Source organism: Thermobia domestica, chromosome 3 (genome assembly GCF_964235325.1).
Source record: "Thermobia domestica chromosome 3, izTheDome1.hap1.1, whole genome shotgun sequence".
NCBI lineage: Eukaryota > Metazoa > Arthropoda > Insecta > Zygentoma > Lepismatidae > Thermobia > Thermobia domestica.
In genome coordinates, this window is record NC_137456.1 from 177,106,110 (window position 1) to 177,127,914 (window position 21,805).

The window sequence follows — 21,805 nt, forward strand, 5'->3', positions numbered from 1 at the left end:
GGTGTTTGTACGTACGGTATTAGATATGGTACAAAATTTGTGTACGAAATTTGGGGTGTCTAGGTGAGTTCTCGCTATATGAAAATCGGATGACAGATACACAAAAGACAGTAACAAGCTGTCGCTCATGCTTATTTTATATGTGTATTAAGATTTCTAATTTAACTGATATCAATGTGAATATTATGTCATGTTTTGAGATTTGTATTTATATAATTACTTTTCTGAAATGATTTAAGTTTAATATTCCTGTTTAACTTTTTTTTTTTTTAAGTTTTCCATAAGATCAACCATTCCATCGTTTGGACTGTTGTTTGGAGACAAACTGCGAAGTATGGGAGTGGAAACTACAGGGGCGGCTGTTATAATTAATATTATGGACTCCATTACGAATTTTTCTGGTAAGGACACTATTAGTACTTTCTAATATAAAACACAGTACTGCGTAACTAAGATTTTACGTTCTCTCATCTAATGAAACATTAGTTTGTCCCGAAAAATAACGCTATGAACATAATACATTTAATGTGAATTAAGGGAAACCATATTAGTAAATTTTCCAGATTCAATGAAAGAAATGCGGAAGAAACATCATTAGCAAATACGAAGTACAGTACTCATGTACGACATCCTTCACGGGGCACCATATTTATTAAAATCGATTAAGTTCACTTGTTGACTGATCTCTCTTCTGAGCTCAAAAATGTTAATGTTAGCAATTCTTTTCCTTCATCCTTTTGTTAGCTTTTACTTTGACATGTTCGATCATTTTTGCTTTGGATTTCAGCACAGTATTTTTCAGTCTTGGGAAGGCGGGAATTCTGATGTGTCGATTTCTTGAAATGTTGTAGGCACTGGACCTGATGCACCACTCCCTATACACCCAATTGAAATTCAAATCGTTCCCACAATTCAACAAAAGTGACACCGGCGACACTACCGGCTACAGTCATAACTAATTACATCGTCTGCTACTAGCAGTAGCTAAGTGTATCATTGGTTAATTCTATCAAATTCATTGAATTATTGGATTCGTACTCTCTTTTTAGTAGTTCATGCCTCCCAACTGCTTTGAGCGGTGGCGCCATCGTCTCCCCTCAAGTGATTTAGTTTCAGCGGAAAGAGCAACTGATACCTCTTATACTGTCTCCTTCACTGGTTTGTCATTTAACGATCTGTTTGAAGCTAGATGTTTGCTATGCTTATTTAAATATGTTAATTCTGTAATCTTTTATAAATGAATAATCCTAAAAAGTACTAATCAAAATCTTTCAAATCTATTGTTTCGAAAACATAAAATGATTTATAATATTAAAGTTTCCCATAATACTTTTAGTCTAACTCTTCTTTATGATGCTCACTTCTTTCATAGCAAACCCTTGTTTAGCGAAAAAAAAATAATAATAATAAGGAAAATCCCAAACAGTTCTTAACTTGGGGCTATACTATATACAGAAAACAATAATTTGAGTGGAAAATGCTAAAGAAATCCTTGAATTGCAAAAGAATGTAAAAGAACCGTTCTTCTCTTTCCTAAAAAGTTACCTCCTTTACTTCATTTATTAACATGTAAAAAATCTTCGAGTTTTACGTCCCACGATTAGGCTAAAGAAGACGGTGATTATGAGTAGTGAATGAAATGAAGAAAGTGGGAGAACCACGAGAAAATCCATGCACACGGTGTTTGCCCACCACAAAGTCCACTTGGCTGGAGCTGGGATCGAACCCGGAACCCCAAGCACCAGAGGTGAACGCTCCACCACTGAGCCACCGCGGCTCACTTATTAACACGTACAGTATGAGGAAGAGATAAGGTTGCGTTGTGTATAAAACCCAGGATTTACTAACTTCTTCAATTATTTCTTCTTAGCACAATTTTATGGTATTAGTAATTGAATCACTGAAGTCTAAACAGTTTATTTTGTCATTTTCAAGTCAATCATCCATATTCAATCTCATGTGTCAAAGAGAATAAACAAGTTATCCAATAACTAAATTCCAACCATAATTTTGACTCTTCCTTTCTTAGTATAAAAGAACGTGTTCATTAATATTTATAGGTATATAGTTAGTGTTTGCCCTCTTAACCCTTTTAGAACATAGGTCTAAGTATTAGTTCTTGCGCTAATTGCATTTCGTTAAAAGACAGGTCAACAAATCCATACTTTTGTAAACAACGTATAATTTACTAACCATGAATTCAACACTATACGAGTTGCTTGACACGTGGTGTAATGGATGGTTACAAACAAATTTTCATTTCTTAACTATGGTAATAATAGCAATAGCAATAATAATAATAATAATAATAATAATAATAATAATAATAATAATAATAATAATAATAATAATAATAATAATAATAATAATAATAATAATAAAGAGTTAAACAAGTTACACAAAATGTTCATAATGCCATTGAGTGAATAATAAGGCACTTAACAAAATCAATAAGTTTATAGGACGCTCCGGTCGGAGAGAGTTAACCCAAGTTTCTTTCATTTTAAGATCTATGAGATTTATTAACTTTTTTGTTATTATTGATACTAGTTCTTGCGCCTAAGTCTTTTGTCCGCTGTACACTATAGGTTAAAATCGTGCTCAATTGAAAGCTCTATTTTTTTATTTTTTATTTTTTATTTTATTTTATTTTATTTTATTTTATTTTATTTTATTTTATTTTATTTTATTTTATTTTTTGAATTCAACAAAAAGGTTTTTATCATTTTAGTTTACCCACCAAGCTTCAAATTCCATCAACCAAACATCTATTAGCGTGACTTTATTATTAGAAATTGGGTGACGCACTGAGACATTTCCCCATGCCGTAAACGTGGCCAACACCTAGTATCCACTTGCCGGTAAATGTCAATCGTCGCTATAGCGACACCGTCGAAGTGTCGCACTAACGGTAGGGTTTCGTCTCATTGAAAGAGATAACTATAGTCGGGGTGTTGAAGTTACCACCGCGTAGCAGCGAGAACTTCATTTTGGTCCGCGCGCCTTCGATTCGTCGCGGAGAATCGCGAAGGAACCAACACGAACTATCGCCAGTCATGTGCATGCGGTTACTTTTATATATTATTTTTCCTGACAAATTGTTCCTAAAGTGAGCTACGGGGGTCAAGAATAACCCCTGATTTTACATCATGAAGTGAAAAATCTTGAATGCGTATAATTGTATGAATTTAGATGACAACTGTAGCCGATCATTTAAAAGTGAATATGGGAGAACCATGAAATAAAGTAAATAGACACGCTCCATTTTGTTATAAAATTACATGGCGAGCAGATTTTATTTGATCGCAAGCGGTTATCGTCGAGTACACACGGTTACAGAAGCACTCAGATTAGCCAAATTAGAACGACCTCAACGATGTATCCCTCTACAAGCGATGTATTCTTCATCGCCTCGTGGCCAAGTCGGAAGAACACATACTTAGTAATCAAAAGAATAGTGGTTCACGCCCATCCTCAAGTACTTTTCTTTTTAGTGGTTTTTAGACTCACCTTAATGTAACAAATTACGGATATAGGCAATTTAACATATTTTGGAGGATTAAATTTGTTGTTCATTGGCGTTTCGTCGCGTCTCTGTCGCTGGTGGTATAATTCTCAAAACGGAAGTGGGGCCACCGCGGATAGTCGCTGCGGTTCCGCCAATTTTTGGCGAGATGTCGTTAGCTGCCCATCGGTGGTCCACCGACGCTCACGGCATGGGGTTGCCGTTTATTATTCTCATTATGCCTCTTCTCTTTTTATAACCAACATTACAAACTTCTTAAACGATGTTGTATAATATTCTAGAATAGCATCACGCTCAGATGCACGTGTTTCCATTTTACGAGTAGTTGTCAAGGATCGACCTTTGCTTGAGTTTTACATCAATGGTTGTAGCTCCTGCTACAAGCTCATATAAGCAAAAGAGAATAATGATTTATACTTTGTTTCTTTTCTCATTGAATTGGCTTTCAAATGCCAGTACTTGCATGTCGGTATCACATATTTATCGAAAAAATAGAAGAATTTCTTTCTGGAAACTACCACCTGAAATTTTCCTGTAAGATCTTTCCTTAGTCTGGAGCTTCTGCTTTTTGACCAAGGAAGTTCGAAATACTCGTACATATTAATTTATAGTTCTTACGAGAGAAGAAAAAAATTGTGTATACATTGACTTTCGAGTATCCGGCTCGCGACTATCCGGCCTGGTTTTCTTTTATCGTGGTTAAATGAAGAAGGCAAGGCGTTGCATTGGCAACATTGCCAAGACATTGGAAGCGGATATCTGCTACGATCCTCCTACGTGTCGTGTGCAAAATACAAGTTGTGACAGGAAAAGAGCAGCGTTCTACTGCTTGTTCATTGTTTCGTCAGTGTGTAACGGACCTGAATACAGTACACTTTCTGCTGTTTCTGATTATAACTGTAAAGTAGGTACAGTACTGTGTTCAGGGCCGTACTGCAACCCAGGGGCCCACCAGGAAGGTATTTTCTAGGGACCCACTCATGTACAGTCCTCAGCAAAAAACCCTGCAACATGGGCATGTAAGTTTATTGTGAAACTACGCCTAACAGCCCACGAAATGAACATAACGTCTAAGTGGCACAAATCACGCCAGGAAAAACCTCGGCGTCCTCCCCTGCACACTTATTTTGGAGCAAAAGACATCGTCATTTCACATTAAACTTATATGCTCATGTTGCAGGTTTTTGCTGCGGATTGTACGTACTGTCCCCTCCCCTGACAATAAAACGGACTCCAGGAGTGTCACTCGAATCAAGTATGCTGAAAAGACTTAAAATGCGGATTTATTTTTTTTTTCCTTAGGCAGTAATGTCTCCCCTAACTGATTGATCTGACGTAACACCTGATACCCCATTCTTCTCTTGCAACTGTACAATCATCTGCATAACCTCCATTACTTCACATCTTCCCCTTAAAAAAATGGTGCACCTGTGCCATGAAATCCTCAAAGGTGACCCTGGTGCATATACAAACACATATATAAAGCATCAGAAGTAGTTTATAATTTATACAAATGCAACACTTCTCCATTGTTCTGTATTAACAGTAAATTCCAGAGTTTGTAAGGATGATAAAACGAGAGATATTCTGATGTCCTTCTATCATCCCCAGAAGCAACACAACCTGAAAGTGTACACGCAGTATGAATCCTTGTTATGGATATCTCTCTCCCCCACTTTCACACAACTTTCACATAAGCGAAGTGAAATTGCTGTAATCACAAGCCGTGCAAAAAATACATTCAATAATCTCCTGTCTACAAAGTATCAGATATTAAAATAACTCATTATTGAAAAAGTTCTATATCACCAGTGACATCAAAATGTATATTTCTCATTTTTTTAAATATGTTCTTCTGTATAATTTACTTTACAGCACCTGTTTATACACATTTATGATCTAACCCACTTTTTTTTCAATGTACAGTACTAGGGATGCGCACGAGACAAGATTTGAGACTGTCTCGTCTCGAAAATGTGCTGTAAAAGTTATGTCTCGACTCGAAAAATATATATTTTTCTATTGGAAGAGCTGTGTCTCGACTCGAATTTTGTCAGGAAAATTCTGTCTCGACTCGACTCGAACGCATCGCTATACAGTACTATACTAATATTTGACTTATACATTCTCATAATAACGTTATGAAATAACACGTAGGAGAGGCTTGTTTAACACAGGTATATATGTATATATAAAATAAAAAGACCCACAAAATTCTGATACTAGCACTACGCACAATTTAAAGCAAATATATAGTATATTGTACTTATTTCACACAAGCTAATACAATGGCCCAAACAAAGGACTTATTTCACACTGAATCACAGTTCTTAGGAAAGGCTGTACGAGGTAGTTCATTTTAAAATAAGTTTTGAACGAATGCATTTATTTTCTTTAAACCGTTTTGGAGGAACGGAAAGAAAGCCGACTTAAATTTGCATCTGCACAAGGTCCCTTATGATGCCCTTAACATGCTTTTTAAAATACTGTGTGTATAAAGTCATGGTGCATATTTGACCGGTCACAGGAAATCAATTAAACAAGACGGAAATGTGAAATCTTCACCAAATAAAAGGAAAACTCTCTAAATTTCATATCTATTCAGTGCAGTTCGATGTGGCTTCCATTTGTTGCCCTACACACATCTAAACGATATTCAAGTTCTTCCCACACGTGGTTAAGGACGTCTGGTGTAACAGAGTGAGTAATGTATGTGGATCTCTATTTTAAGTGGTTAATGTCGTTGATATTTTCACTGAACATGTGGCTTCACCTAACTCAAAATATAAAAGTCTGAGGGTGTCAGATCCGGGCATCGTGGTGGCCATGGCTTGATAGAACCCTTGCCTATCCACCGCTGGGGGAATGTTGTATCCAGAAACTCATGAACAATGTGTGTAGTGTGGAGTAGTGTCGTCATGTTGAAAGATGACACCTTCTGGAGAATGTAGCACAGCATACAATTCCAACATTTCAAGGTAGTTTGCCGTCACAGTCTGCTGCGCAAAGAAAAATGCGCCTATCACTTTATCATGCATCAGACCACACCACACGTTCACTTTAAGGGTGTTGCGTTCGTACTCAACGTCGGCATGATGATTTTCAGTAGTCTATATTCGGACATTATGGTGATGAACATGTCCACAGACATGGAATGTCGCTTCACCGCTAAACACAATCTTCTCCAGAAATCGTTCATCATTATCGATCTCATGAGTCATATCTGCAGCAAACGTCAATTGTTTGGATCTATTGATGGCGTGCAACAGTTGCACTTTGTAACCCGAAAAACGCAGACGTTTCTTCAACACTTAATGAACTTTAGTCTTGCTTAGGTTTAATTATCGCGCACACACATGCTCAGACTTTTTAGGGATTTTTAGGTAGCTACCCAGTATAGCCTCTACAGAGTCGTCACTTACCCATGTCCTACCACAATAGGGCTTGTCCAAGAAACTGCCGGTATCCTTCAACTGCTTATCCCACCAAGTAATGTTATTCGTATATGGTGGTGCTTCGTTGTACACGCGACGTTATTCACATTGCACTTTGGTCACGAATTCCAATTTAGAAACCCACAGAACAAGCTGAACTTTCCTATGTACCGTCCACATCTCGAGTAACGTGAGCGTGGGCTACTACACAGTTCGTGGGGGTGGTGTCCTGACCTGTGCACACGCTTGCACATCATACTACGAACACTGGGAGAATTTTCCTTTTATTTGGTGAAGATTTCACATTTTTTAATCTTCTTTTCTGCTTTGTTTCCCTGTTGCTTATCTGTGACCGGTCAAAGGTGCATCATGACTTTACGGACACACTGTACATCGTTTAAAAAGCTACTTATCTGCAACAGTGGTTGCTTCTGTGATTTTCCTCTAAAGATATAAATATTTTCCTCTTTTTTTTTAAAAAAAAGAAAAATCGAGTTGAGTTTTCATTTTTGTCCAGAACTCCGCGACCAAGGGTCCCCAAAAATGTTAAAAATTACTGAAAACATATTGACCATATAAGTTTAAAAATATGACATGAGTCACTCCTATATAAAACACGGTCCCTCTTGAACATGTTGAGAGAGGGCCCATCATAGGAGTTTTTGATAGAAGCCCCTTGTATTTTCGCGCTCCAGGGCCTTCAATGTTCTTAGTCCGGCCCTGTATATTTTCTATGCGGCAAACAACGGTACTATAAACTGTAAATTATTATTTAGTTTCAGGGCCATTCCACGCGAAAGTGAGCCTGAACCCAAATTTTCAAAAAGTGTCAAAACCAATGCATGAAGTAAAAAGATCAAAATTTACTTTGTAACAAAGAAAAACTTATTTATACTTAGAATTCATGTACAATTTTAAGTCTAAATTGCGAATTTGTGACATATCAGCTGGGAGGAATTTTTTAATTCTTACTATGGGCAACATTTTACGGTATATTGTGCATTGTTGGCTATAGTAACTTCGAGCTGCTCAAGGTGCTTCTTTTTTCTACAAGCTGCAGTTGAGAAAGTGTTTACAGGATAAAAATTGTTTATATCATTAAAGATATGGACGTCAACTTGAATGTACTGCCCTTGACAGAAAACTACCAAAAGTTATTGTATTGAATTACTAAATTTGAGAATGTAGTTCGTACGTAGTAGAAGTACGGTATCAATTTGCACGTGCAATTCACATTCACAAAATTTTGGACTAATGCTAATAATATATTTCGATTTATTTCAATTTGAAAACTTGTCCTGCCTGTGACAGTGGGCATGCCACTGGTGGGAATGTGTGTGTACATTGGTTTTTCATGATGGAAAATGATTCCATGTGTACTAAAATAACGTTTTCTAAGCATGAACATTATTTACTTAGATAGGGGATTATCTATTACTGATAGTATGATGTTTTAACTTAAAATAAGTATCATATAAATATTATCATTAGCGTCAACTTTTTGTTGGTTTCAAGCGAGCAATGGATGGGCTTGGAGTACGTACAAAAAGGCCAGTATGAAACTTTGTTAAACAAAAGAAAGTAATTGTAGAATGTGCTGCTGATTTCGTAGCAGCTTTAAGCTCTTCGTTTCAAAATATATCTGTTTTACTATCATCAGCAGAAATGAAAGTAAATAAAGAACAATATTGAAGTATAAGACATTTTGAATAAAATACGGGAAAATGCTCTGTCAATTGAATGTCTCCAATCAAAAGACTTTTTCCTGCGATTTGACAGCGAAAATTTGGTCCTTTGTCGAACTCTTAAAACAGATCTTCATCCGTGTAAAGTCTTTAAATTCCTAACATACGTTTATTTAGATTTTGTAAATGATGATCCGAAAGCTACGAAGCTATCCTGAGCGACGACTTAGATTTGGATGGTAACAAGTCTTGTGTTAGACCAGCTGTTAGAACACAAGGAACATTTTTGTTAGTGGAATTTTTCTCTAGTGGACAGAAAAAGAGAACAGACAGGCATGCATCTATCGCACAAAGCCCAGTGGAAGAGGACGAAGAAGACAAGGTAATTTGTATAAAGGCCGTCAGCGATTGCGGCAAAATTTTCAGGACTGTTGAAGAAGCTGTGTTTTACGTGCATTTCGATCAAATAATCTCTGTGATACCAGCAGTGCCGTGCCGTGGGAGAGGGACGAGCGAGGTGACGGCTCCGGGCGTCAAAGTAAGGGGGCGCGAAATTCGGGAGAAAAAAGAAAAGATATGTATAAAATGGTAGGAAAAAAGTATTAAAAAGTGCTCAACATCAAGGAAAAGCAGGGTTTATTTTTGAAATTTTTTTCACGCTTCGCACCAACCATGGTGGCGTTTGCGGCTGGTCTGTTGACTTCACTCATATTTACTGGGGGGCCGTCGTATACTCGCGCCCCGGGCGCTGATTTTCCACGGCACGGCACTGGATACCAGCACCTATTTTACATACTGTTAAACACAGTGTTTTGTACGTATTTCCCTACAAGATAGGTGTAAATGGGCAAGCAGAAACATTTCCTAAAGAGTAGGTGGTGAGGAATAAGTGTACTACATATTATTTTTGCGTGATAAAAGCGAGGCTTAAATAAAATAATTAGAATTATTTGTGTACAATGCTACAAGAGAACAGCAGAAATTGACTTATTTTCAATTTTATTTCATTTTTGAAATCATTCTTATTGAGATTTAGTGTGTTGATTCACATGGTGTCCTGCCCGTGACACAATAAAGTGTAGTTTTTGTATTAATACAAATAGGCCTATTTGACAAATTTCTCTTATGTGAAGTTTGTTGGAAAATTTCATCAATTATACATTTGCGCTTAAATAAAAAGATTTTGAGTTAAGAATTCACAGAGGTTTGTAACATTCACTTGGTGTGTCGAAAGTCACTTATCTTTTTTGTCCCCGCCCGTGACAGATGTTTAGGAATTAATATTTTCTACTCTAAACAGAAAAAAAAAAAATACTGAAAACATCAGCTAGATATACTCCTAAGTCTGTACTGCTCACATATCATACATTAGCAGAATTTATCTTGTACTTTTAAAAATATACAAATTTAAAGCATCAAAAATGTAGTGAAAATGTCCTGCCCGTGACGATGGAATGGCCCTTCAAGTTATGGTATCATTTGAAATTTCAATTTAGCTGAACACTTCAATATTAGCAAAATTGTAAAGCAGGGTGGGAAATCAGTAACCTTTAAAGGGTTCAATTACGAAAAAATGTGAAAGGCTCATGGGGCAACAATATTGGTTTGGGATTAGCTGACTGTATTGCCGGTACCCGAGGTGTTATCGTCCTCCGTTCCGTTACTCCCGTATGTGAGAAGTGCGTGACGTGTGCCAGTTTATACAATATACCGCTACTTGCGATACATGGCGGAGGGCCCACTAAAAAATTCACCGTCCAGGGCCCACCGGGAAATTTCCCGGTTTCCCGCCTGGCCAGTACGGCCCTGACTGTATTCGTAAATTGTTCTTGGGGTATGCTTATTTTTTTAAAAAGTGTTCTAGTGAACTCCAGCCTATCCGGCTTTTTTGTTACCAGACCTGCCCTTCCACCACATTAGGCCGGATACTCGGGGGTCTACGGTATATCTATGTATTTGAGAAATAAAATCTTGCCTTCATTTTAAACCATAAGTCATTTGTTTTTATCACAATGATTATTATTAATTTATAGTTACACGAACAATACACATCGCACCTGGTTTGATTCTTAATTAGCTGTAAGCACTATGTGAGTACAGTGAAGCTGAATGGAAAGTATGGATGATTTTTAAAATATCCATGAAAAGCCGCCATATTGGCATGAGATTTAATGACTTATGTCCATACATGAATTTCGACGACCTTTTCAGGGAAATAATACTCTCAAAAGTATGTTTACACGCGCTATCTTAGCCAGCTCTTTTACGTTGGTCACAAGGAAGCAGCTGAGGTTAAATTTACATCGATTATCATGGGAGTCAAGGTGAAACAATACGAGCCCTGCGGGACTTCTGACCCCCCTTCGCTCGCTCAGGTATGTTTCATAACCTAATTAAATAACTTTATTGAGTATTATTTTATTTTAATGAAAAAAGTGTTATGATTTTTTTTTTTAAAAAAAAGTTAAGTTTTCTTGGGCCGTTTCTGAACCTACGGGCCAAAAACGACTTTCATTACTGTTCACTAGCACGCTCGGCTACGAGGGGCGAGAGCACCATGCGTTTGCTATATGTATGCTACATGGCGAGAAACGTATAACGCCAATCAATCAGAAACGTGTATTTAGTTCCTATTTCCGGGAGTATTACTTGTTTTTGAGTCGTGAATTTCGTGATATTCGTTTCAATAGTAAAGTCTCGGTAAATCGATTAAATGGTACAGAGGCTATCTCGCATTATTAAAAGAAGAAGAAGAAGAAGAAGAAAAGAAAAAAGAAAAGAAAAATAAAAGAGAAGAAAAGAACAAGCTTTTAACCAAGGATCTTATAAAATAGAGGATCTGCCCTTACAACAAAATCTTGAAGCCATACGTCACAGTTTCGCCACCCCTACTCTGCCCACTACGCCCAATAGGATCGCAATGTTTTGAGCCAACAATCATGGTGGAAACGAAAGTAGCCAATCAGACTATGGTAGAAACGAGAGTAGCCAATCAGACGTGCCGATGCTCGGTTGCATTTTGGCTTCACCGATTTAATAGGATGAAGATACATATGGGCATATCCTCTATTTATAATATCCTTGCTTTTAACTCTACACATTTTACGGTAGTACAATTTGATATCAATACAATTCCATCGTACGTTTTGAAACAAACTTATCATTAGGACTACAAGTATACATACAGTTACACTAATATTGCTATTGTTGTAAAAAAGACTGTCAATGCCAATTAAACGAATTTAACGTACCATATTCTGTAGCAATAAGGTTTTGCCTCGACCTAATGTGGGTCTAACTTTATTTGTATAGGAACGAATTTTCTTTTATCATTATAGGACCCATACACTATCAGTTTTTTTAACTGATCAGTTCAACTGAGCTAGAAACTGACAACCGATCTTACGATGAACTGAACTGACAGTATGTGAAGTACCATCAGTTAATCGAGTTGCTTCAGTTGCTTCAGTTTCATCGGATGTTCTGTGCAGTTCACTTTCAAGTTTCTTGAAATACCAAAGCTTTAGAACGTACACTTCCTCACCTCCAGTCCCCGATTTTTTGGATTCGTTCACTTTCCGCAGTTCCTTCCTAAATGCCGAGCGTAGGTTGTTTATTTTTTAAAAATAACAGTATCGCATGTTGCCTGAGGTTCCAACTCTTTTAATTTTGTATGTAACACATCATACGCCTCCCCTCTTTTATACCTACTAGCATAATGCACATGTTACACGTCTCAAAGTTGGGAATGACCATGGTAGGCTTCAATAAAAGCCAACAATGCTTCACTTTTACTAGCTGTCATGACGACAAGACTTGAATTGAGAGAAATTAACTGAGACAACTATGTTTCCTTCAGTTAATAGCACAGTTATCATAGCAAAAGACGGTCCGTTTCTTCAGTTCAAAATAACTGTTCTTCTGTCCAAATAACCGCATGAAGAACTGACTGAACTGAACGAATTCTTTCAGTTTGCACAGTTTTTCCTTCAGTTCTGACATCACAATCAGGTTTCTCTTCAGTTAAACTGATATTGTATGAACCCGTTGTTAAAATATATAAACAGTGCAATTTGGTTTCAGTGGTTCTTTTATGGGGTGGATTGTACTGAGCATCGGATAAGCAATAGCCTGCAGGTGATTATGTGGACATTTTAGGTGACCACAGCATCCTGTGGTCCAAATGTTGTCTCCGGGCAATGACGCAATTTTCCAAGATGACAGTGCAGCAATTCATTCCGTTTGGGTTGTTGAAGCATGGTTTCACGAACATGTGGATGAACTACAATACCTCCAATGGCCTTCCCAATCTCCAGACCTCAGCATTATTAAATGCCAGTTGTTATTTCTGGAGCTCAAACCCCAGAGCAGACATCCTCTTCCATCCTCGTTGAAGAAATTGAGCGTGCATTGCATGAGGAATGATACAATATTCCTCTGGATGGCATTCATGACTTACTTATCTTCATTACACGATTTGTTGGGCCGGGGGAGGAGTGACGGAGGAGCAGAGATTTTTTTAAGGGGAAGCATTTTTTGCATACCGAAAAGGATAGTTTAATTGATTGCATTACAATATATCGTGTCTGGGATGGGGGGCGCCCGCCCCTCTTTTCCCTAGCGTCATCACTGGTCTCACGCCATAATTATCAGGTAAATTGCATTCTCTTTCGGTGTTTCCATTAATTTAAAAACTATATGTATATCTAGGGTGACCAAATCTTCAACTAGAAAAAACGGGACATTTTTTTACGTTTGGATAGATTACCCCTCTAAATATATATTTTTGCCCCTCTGTTCTCTCTCCCTCTTTCTCTCTCTCTCTCTCTGTATCTCTCACAAAAAAGAGCAAATTTACACTTTTTCATTTTAAAACCTATTGATAAGGTTGTGGAATTAATTAAATAACAAGTAACTATCAGCAACTAACAAAAAATGAAATTTTGAAAACAGTACTAAACTAGGGTGCAGCGTTTTACCACTTTTTTCTCGGAATGAAATGTAATACCTGGCAAAAGTGGCCAATCCACATGGACATTTCAGGTATAGATTTTTTTTCAAATCAGATAATATCTTCTGTGAGAACTATTGCCTCAAATTTTCAAAATTTACCTGAAAATTACAAAAAATACCGAAGTTGTTCTATAATTTAGTTATATCAAAGTAAACATATTTTTGGTTAAATACATGTCAGTTGCTATGAAAACTGACATTCAAGTATAAAAATGCCAGTTATATGCCCTTGGGGGGAATAGGGGTGCCTCCTTTGCGGCCAGAAAAGGGGGCAAATTCAGTACAGTTAAGCGGTTGTGCAGCTCCTCGCTCACCTGGCATTATAACCTGGCCAAGTGACCCAGAGCCCACCATGTATAGATGGCTGCACCTAGGGCTCCTCTGCTAGGCCTATCCAATCAACCAACAATACGTTGGGCCGGAAGAACTGATCCGATTAGTCACTGTCGGGAAAAAATGTCACAAATTGGGACTTCGATTGAAATTTAGACGCAGCTTGCCTTGAAAGTAAGGTTGACCTGATTTTTCCGCCTCTACCATCACTGGAACATACTCGGGAAGCTTCTTCAGTGACAAATTCACTATCCGTTCTACTGCCACTGTGTGGCACGGATGGAGGGTGAATGACCATTTTGGCACAGTGTTGTCAGGAAGTGAAAGTTTGACCATGAGCGTTTGTTTGGTACCGTCCATAGAACTTACTGGTAGTACAGTTATTGAAACATCAGTGCTTTCCCAAAAGATCATTGCAGTGTAATCGTTTGCCTCAAAATTTAATCTGGAAATGATGTTATATCTAATGGAGTTATGGAGATTCCCTGCTTCGTGTTCTCGAGCACTAAGAATCTTATGTAATGCATCTTGTCGGACAGCAAGTCGACCCTCAGTCATCATGGCTAGAAGAAATTTTTTGGGAGTGCAAAGAATGCATTCGTCTGAATGGATGAACGGATTACAGCATGGAATTCCCTTAGTAAGTATCTAGACCTTGAATGGCCTCAAAGACGCGAGAGAACCATCAGCAATGGAATATTATGTTCTGATACGGCATTGCATAACCACACAGACTCTAAGTATGAATGTCGAAATTTCTATTAATTTCTTGGTAGGTTTTTTGTTGCAATATACAATGTTAAATTCTTTTTGCACTAGTCAACCAGCTAGCTTTGTTTAGTTTGCCAGGGAACATAGAAACAAGCTCTTCCGGGCATGCTCTGGAGTCAATGGCTTGAGATATCTGGAACAAGCATCTCAGGTCCTTACTGAGTTTTCTGTGCTCTTCTGGACTATGATGAGGTAAGTCACATTTTATTGGTTTGAATAGCAACACTGAAAGCTTTTTCACAGTTAGTTTTGAAACTATGGGATGTGTGTAAGAATAGGGATTTGAATAAACGCCGTGAATATGCGTGAAGAGAGCTCGGAACAGCATTTCATTAAAATGCAAGAGACAAATGGCCCATTGCATTTGTTTTCCTGTTAGTTCCTCTAATTTTCGAAGAACAACTCCATTCCAAGCATGTTAGTGTATGTTCTATCACACCCAAGAACCTCAACTTTATCAAAGCCAACTCTGAGTTGGTTCATGATGTATTCGATTCGAAAATAGCTCTCGTCTCGTCATGTGCAGAGCCAGAGGATGGTGTCACGTGGCCAACGTATTGAGAGTTACGTTCAGCCACAAGTGATGAGTGCTCTTCTCTAACGATGCTTGTGTATGTTTTAGTGTCATCCCTTCTATCATCAAAGTATAGGATTTTAATGGGATCATCATTTCTAGAACTTTCTTTTAAATTCCGAGCAAGTTTCGCACGCCTTATTTTGTTCCTGTCTACAGTTAAAGCAGATGTTATATCGCTAGATTTTTGAGAAGTTATAATTCCAGCCTTTGAAGCTGCCCGAAGCACAGTTGATGTTATATGTGCCGCAGCCCTCTCGCTTACATTGTATCTCTGAGCAATTATAACAGTTTCAGTCAAATCTACGAAAGTTGTTCCAAAAATAATGCATCCTTTTTTATGGAAACTAATGGAGATACATAACTAACAACAGCACAGCTAAAGAGAGCAATATTTCAGCTACAGACTCATTTTTCGGCATAGTTCTCACCATTTGTTATGCACTTTTTCCAACGGTGAACCAGAACCTGCATGAAGCACTTGCAGAAATGGGTAAGCCATGGACTGTTTTTTGGATTCCGGCTCGTAGTGATAACACCACGCATCATCTCCAGTGACGACGCTATCCAAAACAATTGTCACGTTCATCTTCATATTGGTCCAGCAGGTCCCGAAGGAAAAGGCAAGGACGAAAAAAGTTGTAGAAACGCTTAATTATATTGAATTTACCCTCTTTTCCTGCCCCAGAAGAGGCACCCCTATACCCCCCAAGGGCATATAACTTTCATTTTTATACTTGAATGTCAGTTTTCATAGCATCTGGCATGTATAAACCCAAAAATATGTTTACTTTAACATAACAAAAAATGAACAATTTTGGTATTTTTTGCAATTTTCAGTGAAATTCTGAAACTTTGATGATATAGTTCTCACAGAAGATATTATCTGATTTGAAAAAAAATCTATACCTGAAATGTCCATGTGGATTGGCCACTTTTGCCAGGTATTACATTTCGTTCCGAAGAAAAAGTGGCAAAACGACCCACCCTAGTACTAAACTATATATAAAACATTCATCAATATCTGTCAATCAACAAAATCTGTCCACCGGCAGAATTTATAACAAACTACTCTGAGCATCGGATTCCAACTTACTTTATTTGCTTTTTCTTACTTTTAAACATTATTTCACTTACAGCTGGTTTCCTTTTTACTTTCACTTTTATACTTCTATACCTTTGTTCCCCTTTCGTAAATGACAGTATGTTACATCTTAGTCAAATCATGGAAAAACTGTACTGTACTGGTGACAGCGCCTCAGTCTTCCACCGCCCGAAACAGAGTAAAAACAGTTTGTTTTTCATAAGACTTTCAGCCCCTTGCACTGTCGTCTGCGGAGTGGGAGTCTTGGAGGGGAAAGCCTAGCAGGTAAAACAGTGCAGCCACCACATACAATATCGCAAACGTAGTAATGACGTTGTTCAGTAATTAGACATATTCCAATATAATCACATAGCTTAGAAAATAATGATATTAGTATTTTCTAAGCTATGTGATTAGAAAATAATAATATAAATTAAGAAATTTTAGATTGGAAAGCTTTCTTGTATTTAATGTACGTAAATACGGGACATTTTGGCGTCCCGGGAAAATTTTTCGGGACACCGGGAATGGTAGTGAAAAAAACGGGACAATCCCGTTTTTACGGGACGGTTGGTCACCCTATGCATATCTGACCAAAAAGGAGGGTTGCCAACTCTGGAAAATAAAAAAAAACGGCATCCCCTCAAAATCCGCTATGATATAGGTCTAACAAGGAGGGTGTCCGAAGTGTAAATCTCAGATTTCAAAAATGTTTGTGCAGATCGTTAGGGGGGCTCATAGAATAAAGACCAGTACAACAAATTTCGGCGGAACCCCATATTTGGGTGGATCTCTGTTCGGATCTTTTCATGTGAAGAAAATGTACTATTGTGAACAAAAGTGCATTAGCACATGTATTCTGCATATCCTTAGTACATTCACTAATAAGCGTAATAGATACATTGTTCTATAAGTGAGAATCTGAAATCGGCGTTAATCATTTTATTGTATTTACCAGTAACTGCGACTTCTTTAAAATTATTGAAACAGACGAAGAAAAGTATATTAATCCTTACGTAACAATTTTGGATTTAGAAAATGAAATTTATTCTTTAAACTTGTACTTCAATTACAGGAAATTGCTTTAAGAAGTACTTTTCCACTCTCAATAAATATGTAAAATTCCTTACAAGTAAATTTCAAATTTTCCATGATACAGTCCCTGTCATCGCTTTAAAATTATCTAAACAGATGATGGTGAAATATGACAGTTTGGTTTTACAGAATTAAAGTTACTTCTTAAATCTATATTTCGAACTAGATGAAATTGCTTCGAATTAGATACAAATTTTAAAAATACCTGGTTATACCTGGTTATAGAAGGGGCTAGTAAGAAATCCGGTCCGGTCACCGGCTTTAATCAAAATAACAGCAATATTTCCGGCTAGCCGGTCAAAAACCGGCCAGTTGGCAACCCTACTTCAAAGAGAGACAAAATATTACTTTATCGTTTTACTTTTAAAAAATAAACGTTGCTGTGAAATGACTTAAATTCCTTCTTGAAATGGTTTCTCAATTGTATTCCTATTATTAAAGGTGTGAAAACAAGAAAAAGAAGTGAAGCAACATCTAGTATCTTCTCTTAATGTTACTAACTCGCATTTTAACTATTGAAGAAACCATCCAAAGCAATGACAATATAGTGAAAGCTGAAAACACAATAGTACCATCGCAGGTAACTCGACTCAAGGTTATTCTTTTCCTGTAAACACAAGCTAATAGACGGATACAATATATAATATTTAAAAATTGAAGTGTTGTTAGGTAACATGACATTGTTGCGCGTCAAGGCCAGAAACAAATGTTATCATTTCTGCCATGGTCTCTGATGTCATCTGTTATATAAAGAATGTTTTTATAAACTGGCTCACTTAAATCAAAATAATAAACATCAGGTTCTGTTTTTAAAAAAATCAAACGTGTTTGACGGTAAATGTTACATATTTTTCTTTATTCAATACTTTGTCTTGGGTTAATAGTGCATAATAGTTGAACCAATAGAACTGCTTCAATCATAAGAAAGACATTCACCGGAATATTGCAGTTTCGGGTAAGAAATGTAAGGTGCAACGAATAGGCTCAGTACTCCATTTAGACAATAGTGGAGAGAAAATATACTCAAAATATAGGGGTTCTAGTCCCCCATTGGTTTATGATGCATTCTAAATTCACCTGACAAGAAAGGTTACCCGCTTTAAAACCTTAAGCTTTTGATCTCCAATGTTCGCTTTCCCCTAAGTGCGGCCTTGATTAAAAATTGTTGTCCATGGCGGAGCCAGAAGAATCGTTTGTAAGAACATATCGACTCCTGGACGATTTATGATTATTTTTCAGGGGGGTGGCCTGGGAGCAATCCTCTCCCGAAACTACGAAGTTTCCCCCTGGAAATTATATCTCCTCTACAACATAGTCCCAAAAGTATTGTAACGTGTCACATAAGATAGTGGGCTAGTTGTGTCTCCGTATCACTTGAAGTTTTGTAAGCCAAGGTTTCTTTCTGGCTACGGATCGGATTCAAATACAGCTCGTAGGTTCATGCTGCTCCGCCAACCTTGGCTACGACGTCATTGGCAGATTAGGATGTTAGATCTGACCACTCAGGACGACCGCATGCTTTAGGCATGACGTTAGTACCAGTTAACCTGATCTGATCTTGGGTCTACACATATCTTCCAGTTTCATTTGAACTGCACTATAATCCTGTTAGCAGTTGCTAACGGTACAGGAACATAGCGCTGATAGTGTGACGCTTCAGTAGTTATACCCTAACTTTTAAAAATAACCAAAGGTTCAATATGCGATTCATATACAGACAGGTATGAAATTTGATATTAGTAAATCTACCAGCTGTTACAAAGGCTAGAGCAAAGCGAGACCGCAGGTTAATTTATTATAGTCCATAACAAATGTACATAACTTAATATTTTCTTCTAGTGAACATCTATTGTAATATGCAAAAGTTTTGAACGTATGAAGAACATATGAAATGAAAACACGCCACGTACATACATTACCAAATATATAAATCAATACTCGTTGGACTTCCATACGTAACCTCCTACGCCACTTCCTGTGGTATATATTACAGGTGACACATACATTATACGTGACACATACCTGCATATCTTGTACATAACTATGCAATGTACACGTAATATACATGTCTAGGTATGTGTCAGGTACGTACTTTAGGGGGGACATAGATATGTTCCTAGCACGTGCACATCACATGATCTCTTTATTTGATATCCTCCAGGTACATATATATGTATTTAAAGGAACATTCCTGACACATGCCAGTAAATGTGTCAAGTACATACTTGGTACGTAATATGTACATAGCAGGTACATTCCTCGATATGTGTCAGGCACGTACTTTACGGTGGAAGTAACCTTATTTCCTTCATGTAAATTTCATATGATTTTTTATTTAAGTACCTATCATTTCAATGTACCTCGAGGAACATGTTTTACACATGCCTAGCATGTACTTGTATTGAGTAGGTTCTTCTTCAGTTTAATGTCCCAACCAATTATGAAGTATATTAAACAAATAATAAATTAATAAGAACGTTTTACATAGAAAAGTATTAAAAGTATAGAGTAGAAAAGTACAGGATGAGATTTGTCACCACCTCCCACGCCGACACGAATCCGAATCTTTCTACTATTAGCTCTTTTCTTTTCCTTTCTATCTCATCAAGTGACGACGCTTGAAGACCCGAGAAGTCCTCTTATGATCTACGGCCTGGTGCTGAACATCACATCTATTTTCTAATATTGTTTTCTTCCTTAACCCCTTTTGGATGACTGTCACGAATTCGCGAGGTACTATTAATGAGTGCCTGTGGGAGTTTCGATGTAGCGATGGTCGCAGATGCCAATTGCAACCAATTCTCAATGTAACCGCTCAACTCATCCTCGGCTATCATCTATTGACGATTTTGCCTACTTGTGTGAAGGTGAAGATCTTGGCAGGAATAAAGCAACGTGTTCCTGCGTTTTTGTTGGTTTCATCTTTTGTTCCTCTGTAAAACAGTGCTTATAATATTTAAAAAATGTCTGAGACTTATGAATAGTCATAGGGTACGGAAAGCAATGATGCTTATTTAGGACCAAACGTTTCTCCAGATATTATAGTAAGTTTGTTAGACGCTTTTCTCTAAATACACTAGAAATACATAGTAATAAAAATACTTTCCGCAAATTTTTCAGTCGATCCAACTTTAGTAATTGTAATTCATATAAAATATATAACTGAATATTTTTTCAAGCTATTTTGCGTAATTCCGGCATTAAGGGGTTAAATTGTGTGCTCTATTGGGAAAAAAAGTTATTTGTTGTTGTTTTCACACTACTTCTTTTTCTTCTTCACCTAATGTACGTGTTCCATTCTTAATAGGTGTAGATATAAATCTTTTTCACCCATATCCTGAGTTTCTAGCGAATATTACGGGATGAGATATTATTTTAGGTTTTTCCTCTACTTTTTCCGATGAGCTAGTTTTGACTGTGATCTTGCCAACATGAATATTGCTTCATGAATTCTGATTACTCTGATGATTCGCTGAAGATTACCTTTTCATTTGTGGCCGTTTCAAGTGAAACAGTTATCTTCTTCAATGGAGATGTTATTTTTTTTGTTATTATTAGTCCAGTAAATTGAGTTTAATTTTATCAATAACACTTTTTAATTGGAGAGATAGAAGACCACAATTATCTTGGTAAAAAATGAAATTAGGAGTTTAATTATATTTAAGTCACGATGAAATTAGGAGTTTAATTATATTTAAGTCACCTGTTGTTAATATAAAATGTACTGTATAGGGACTGGATCCAAATTTTTTGTTTAGATAGTAGATCAGTATGTTTCTATTTGTAGTTAATAGTTTACATTGAAACGTCAAATTGTCAATCGATTCAATTAGTTATGAACTTTTTTTTTTTTTTTTTTTTTTGACCAGAGTAAGACCAGAATTAAGAATAATCTATAAAGTAGTGCTATCTTTGATCGTGTTCAAAATTGAAGATCTCCCCAAATTGTGCCTCTATTTAAAATTGTTGTCCTGACCTAATTTGCTTGTTGTAACTATTACTAATTATTTGTATGAAATTTTATTGTGCATTTTGTAACTATGTAGCTACCTAACTGCTTTCGTTGCAGGTTTATTCACCGGACCTCTTATTCGACTACTATCCTTTCGGAAGATAGCAGTGGTTGGGTCATTTATGGCTGGGCTTGGTCTGCTCTTAACAACTTTCGCCAATAGCGTCCTTGTTGTTATATTATTTTATAGTATAATTGGAGGTAAAGTGTATTTAGATTTTTTTTCAATAATACAATATATTCCTGAGTCATAAGAAAATAATACACTTAAACTGTGT

The 21,805-nt window shown here is 37.0% G+C and overlaps 1 protein-coding gene across 1 annotated transcript in view; it reads left to right on the forward strand.

Moving 5' to 3' along the window:
* The window catches only part of LOC145680883 (monocarboxylate transporter 9-like), a 114,790-nt gene that overhangs the window by 66,818 nt on the left and 26,167 nt on the right, over nucleotides 1–21,805 (forward strand). Inside the window, exons 3-4 of the mRNA XM_081752031.1 lie at nucleotides 275–401; nucleotides 21,585–21,728. Of these exons, the coding sequence (XP_081608157.1) occupies nucleotides 275–401; nucleotides 21,585–21,728 (271 nt within the window). The remainder of the gene's footprint in view (nucleotides 1–274; nucleotides 402–21,584; nucleotides 21,729–21,805) is intronic.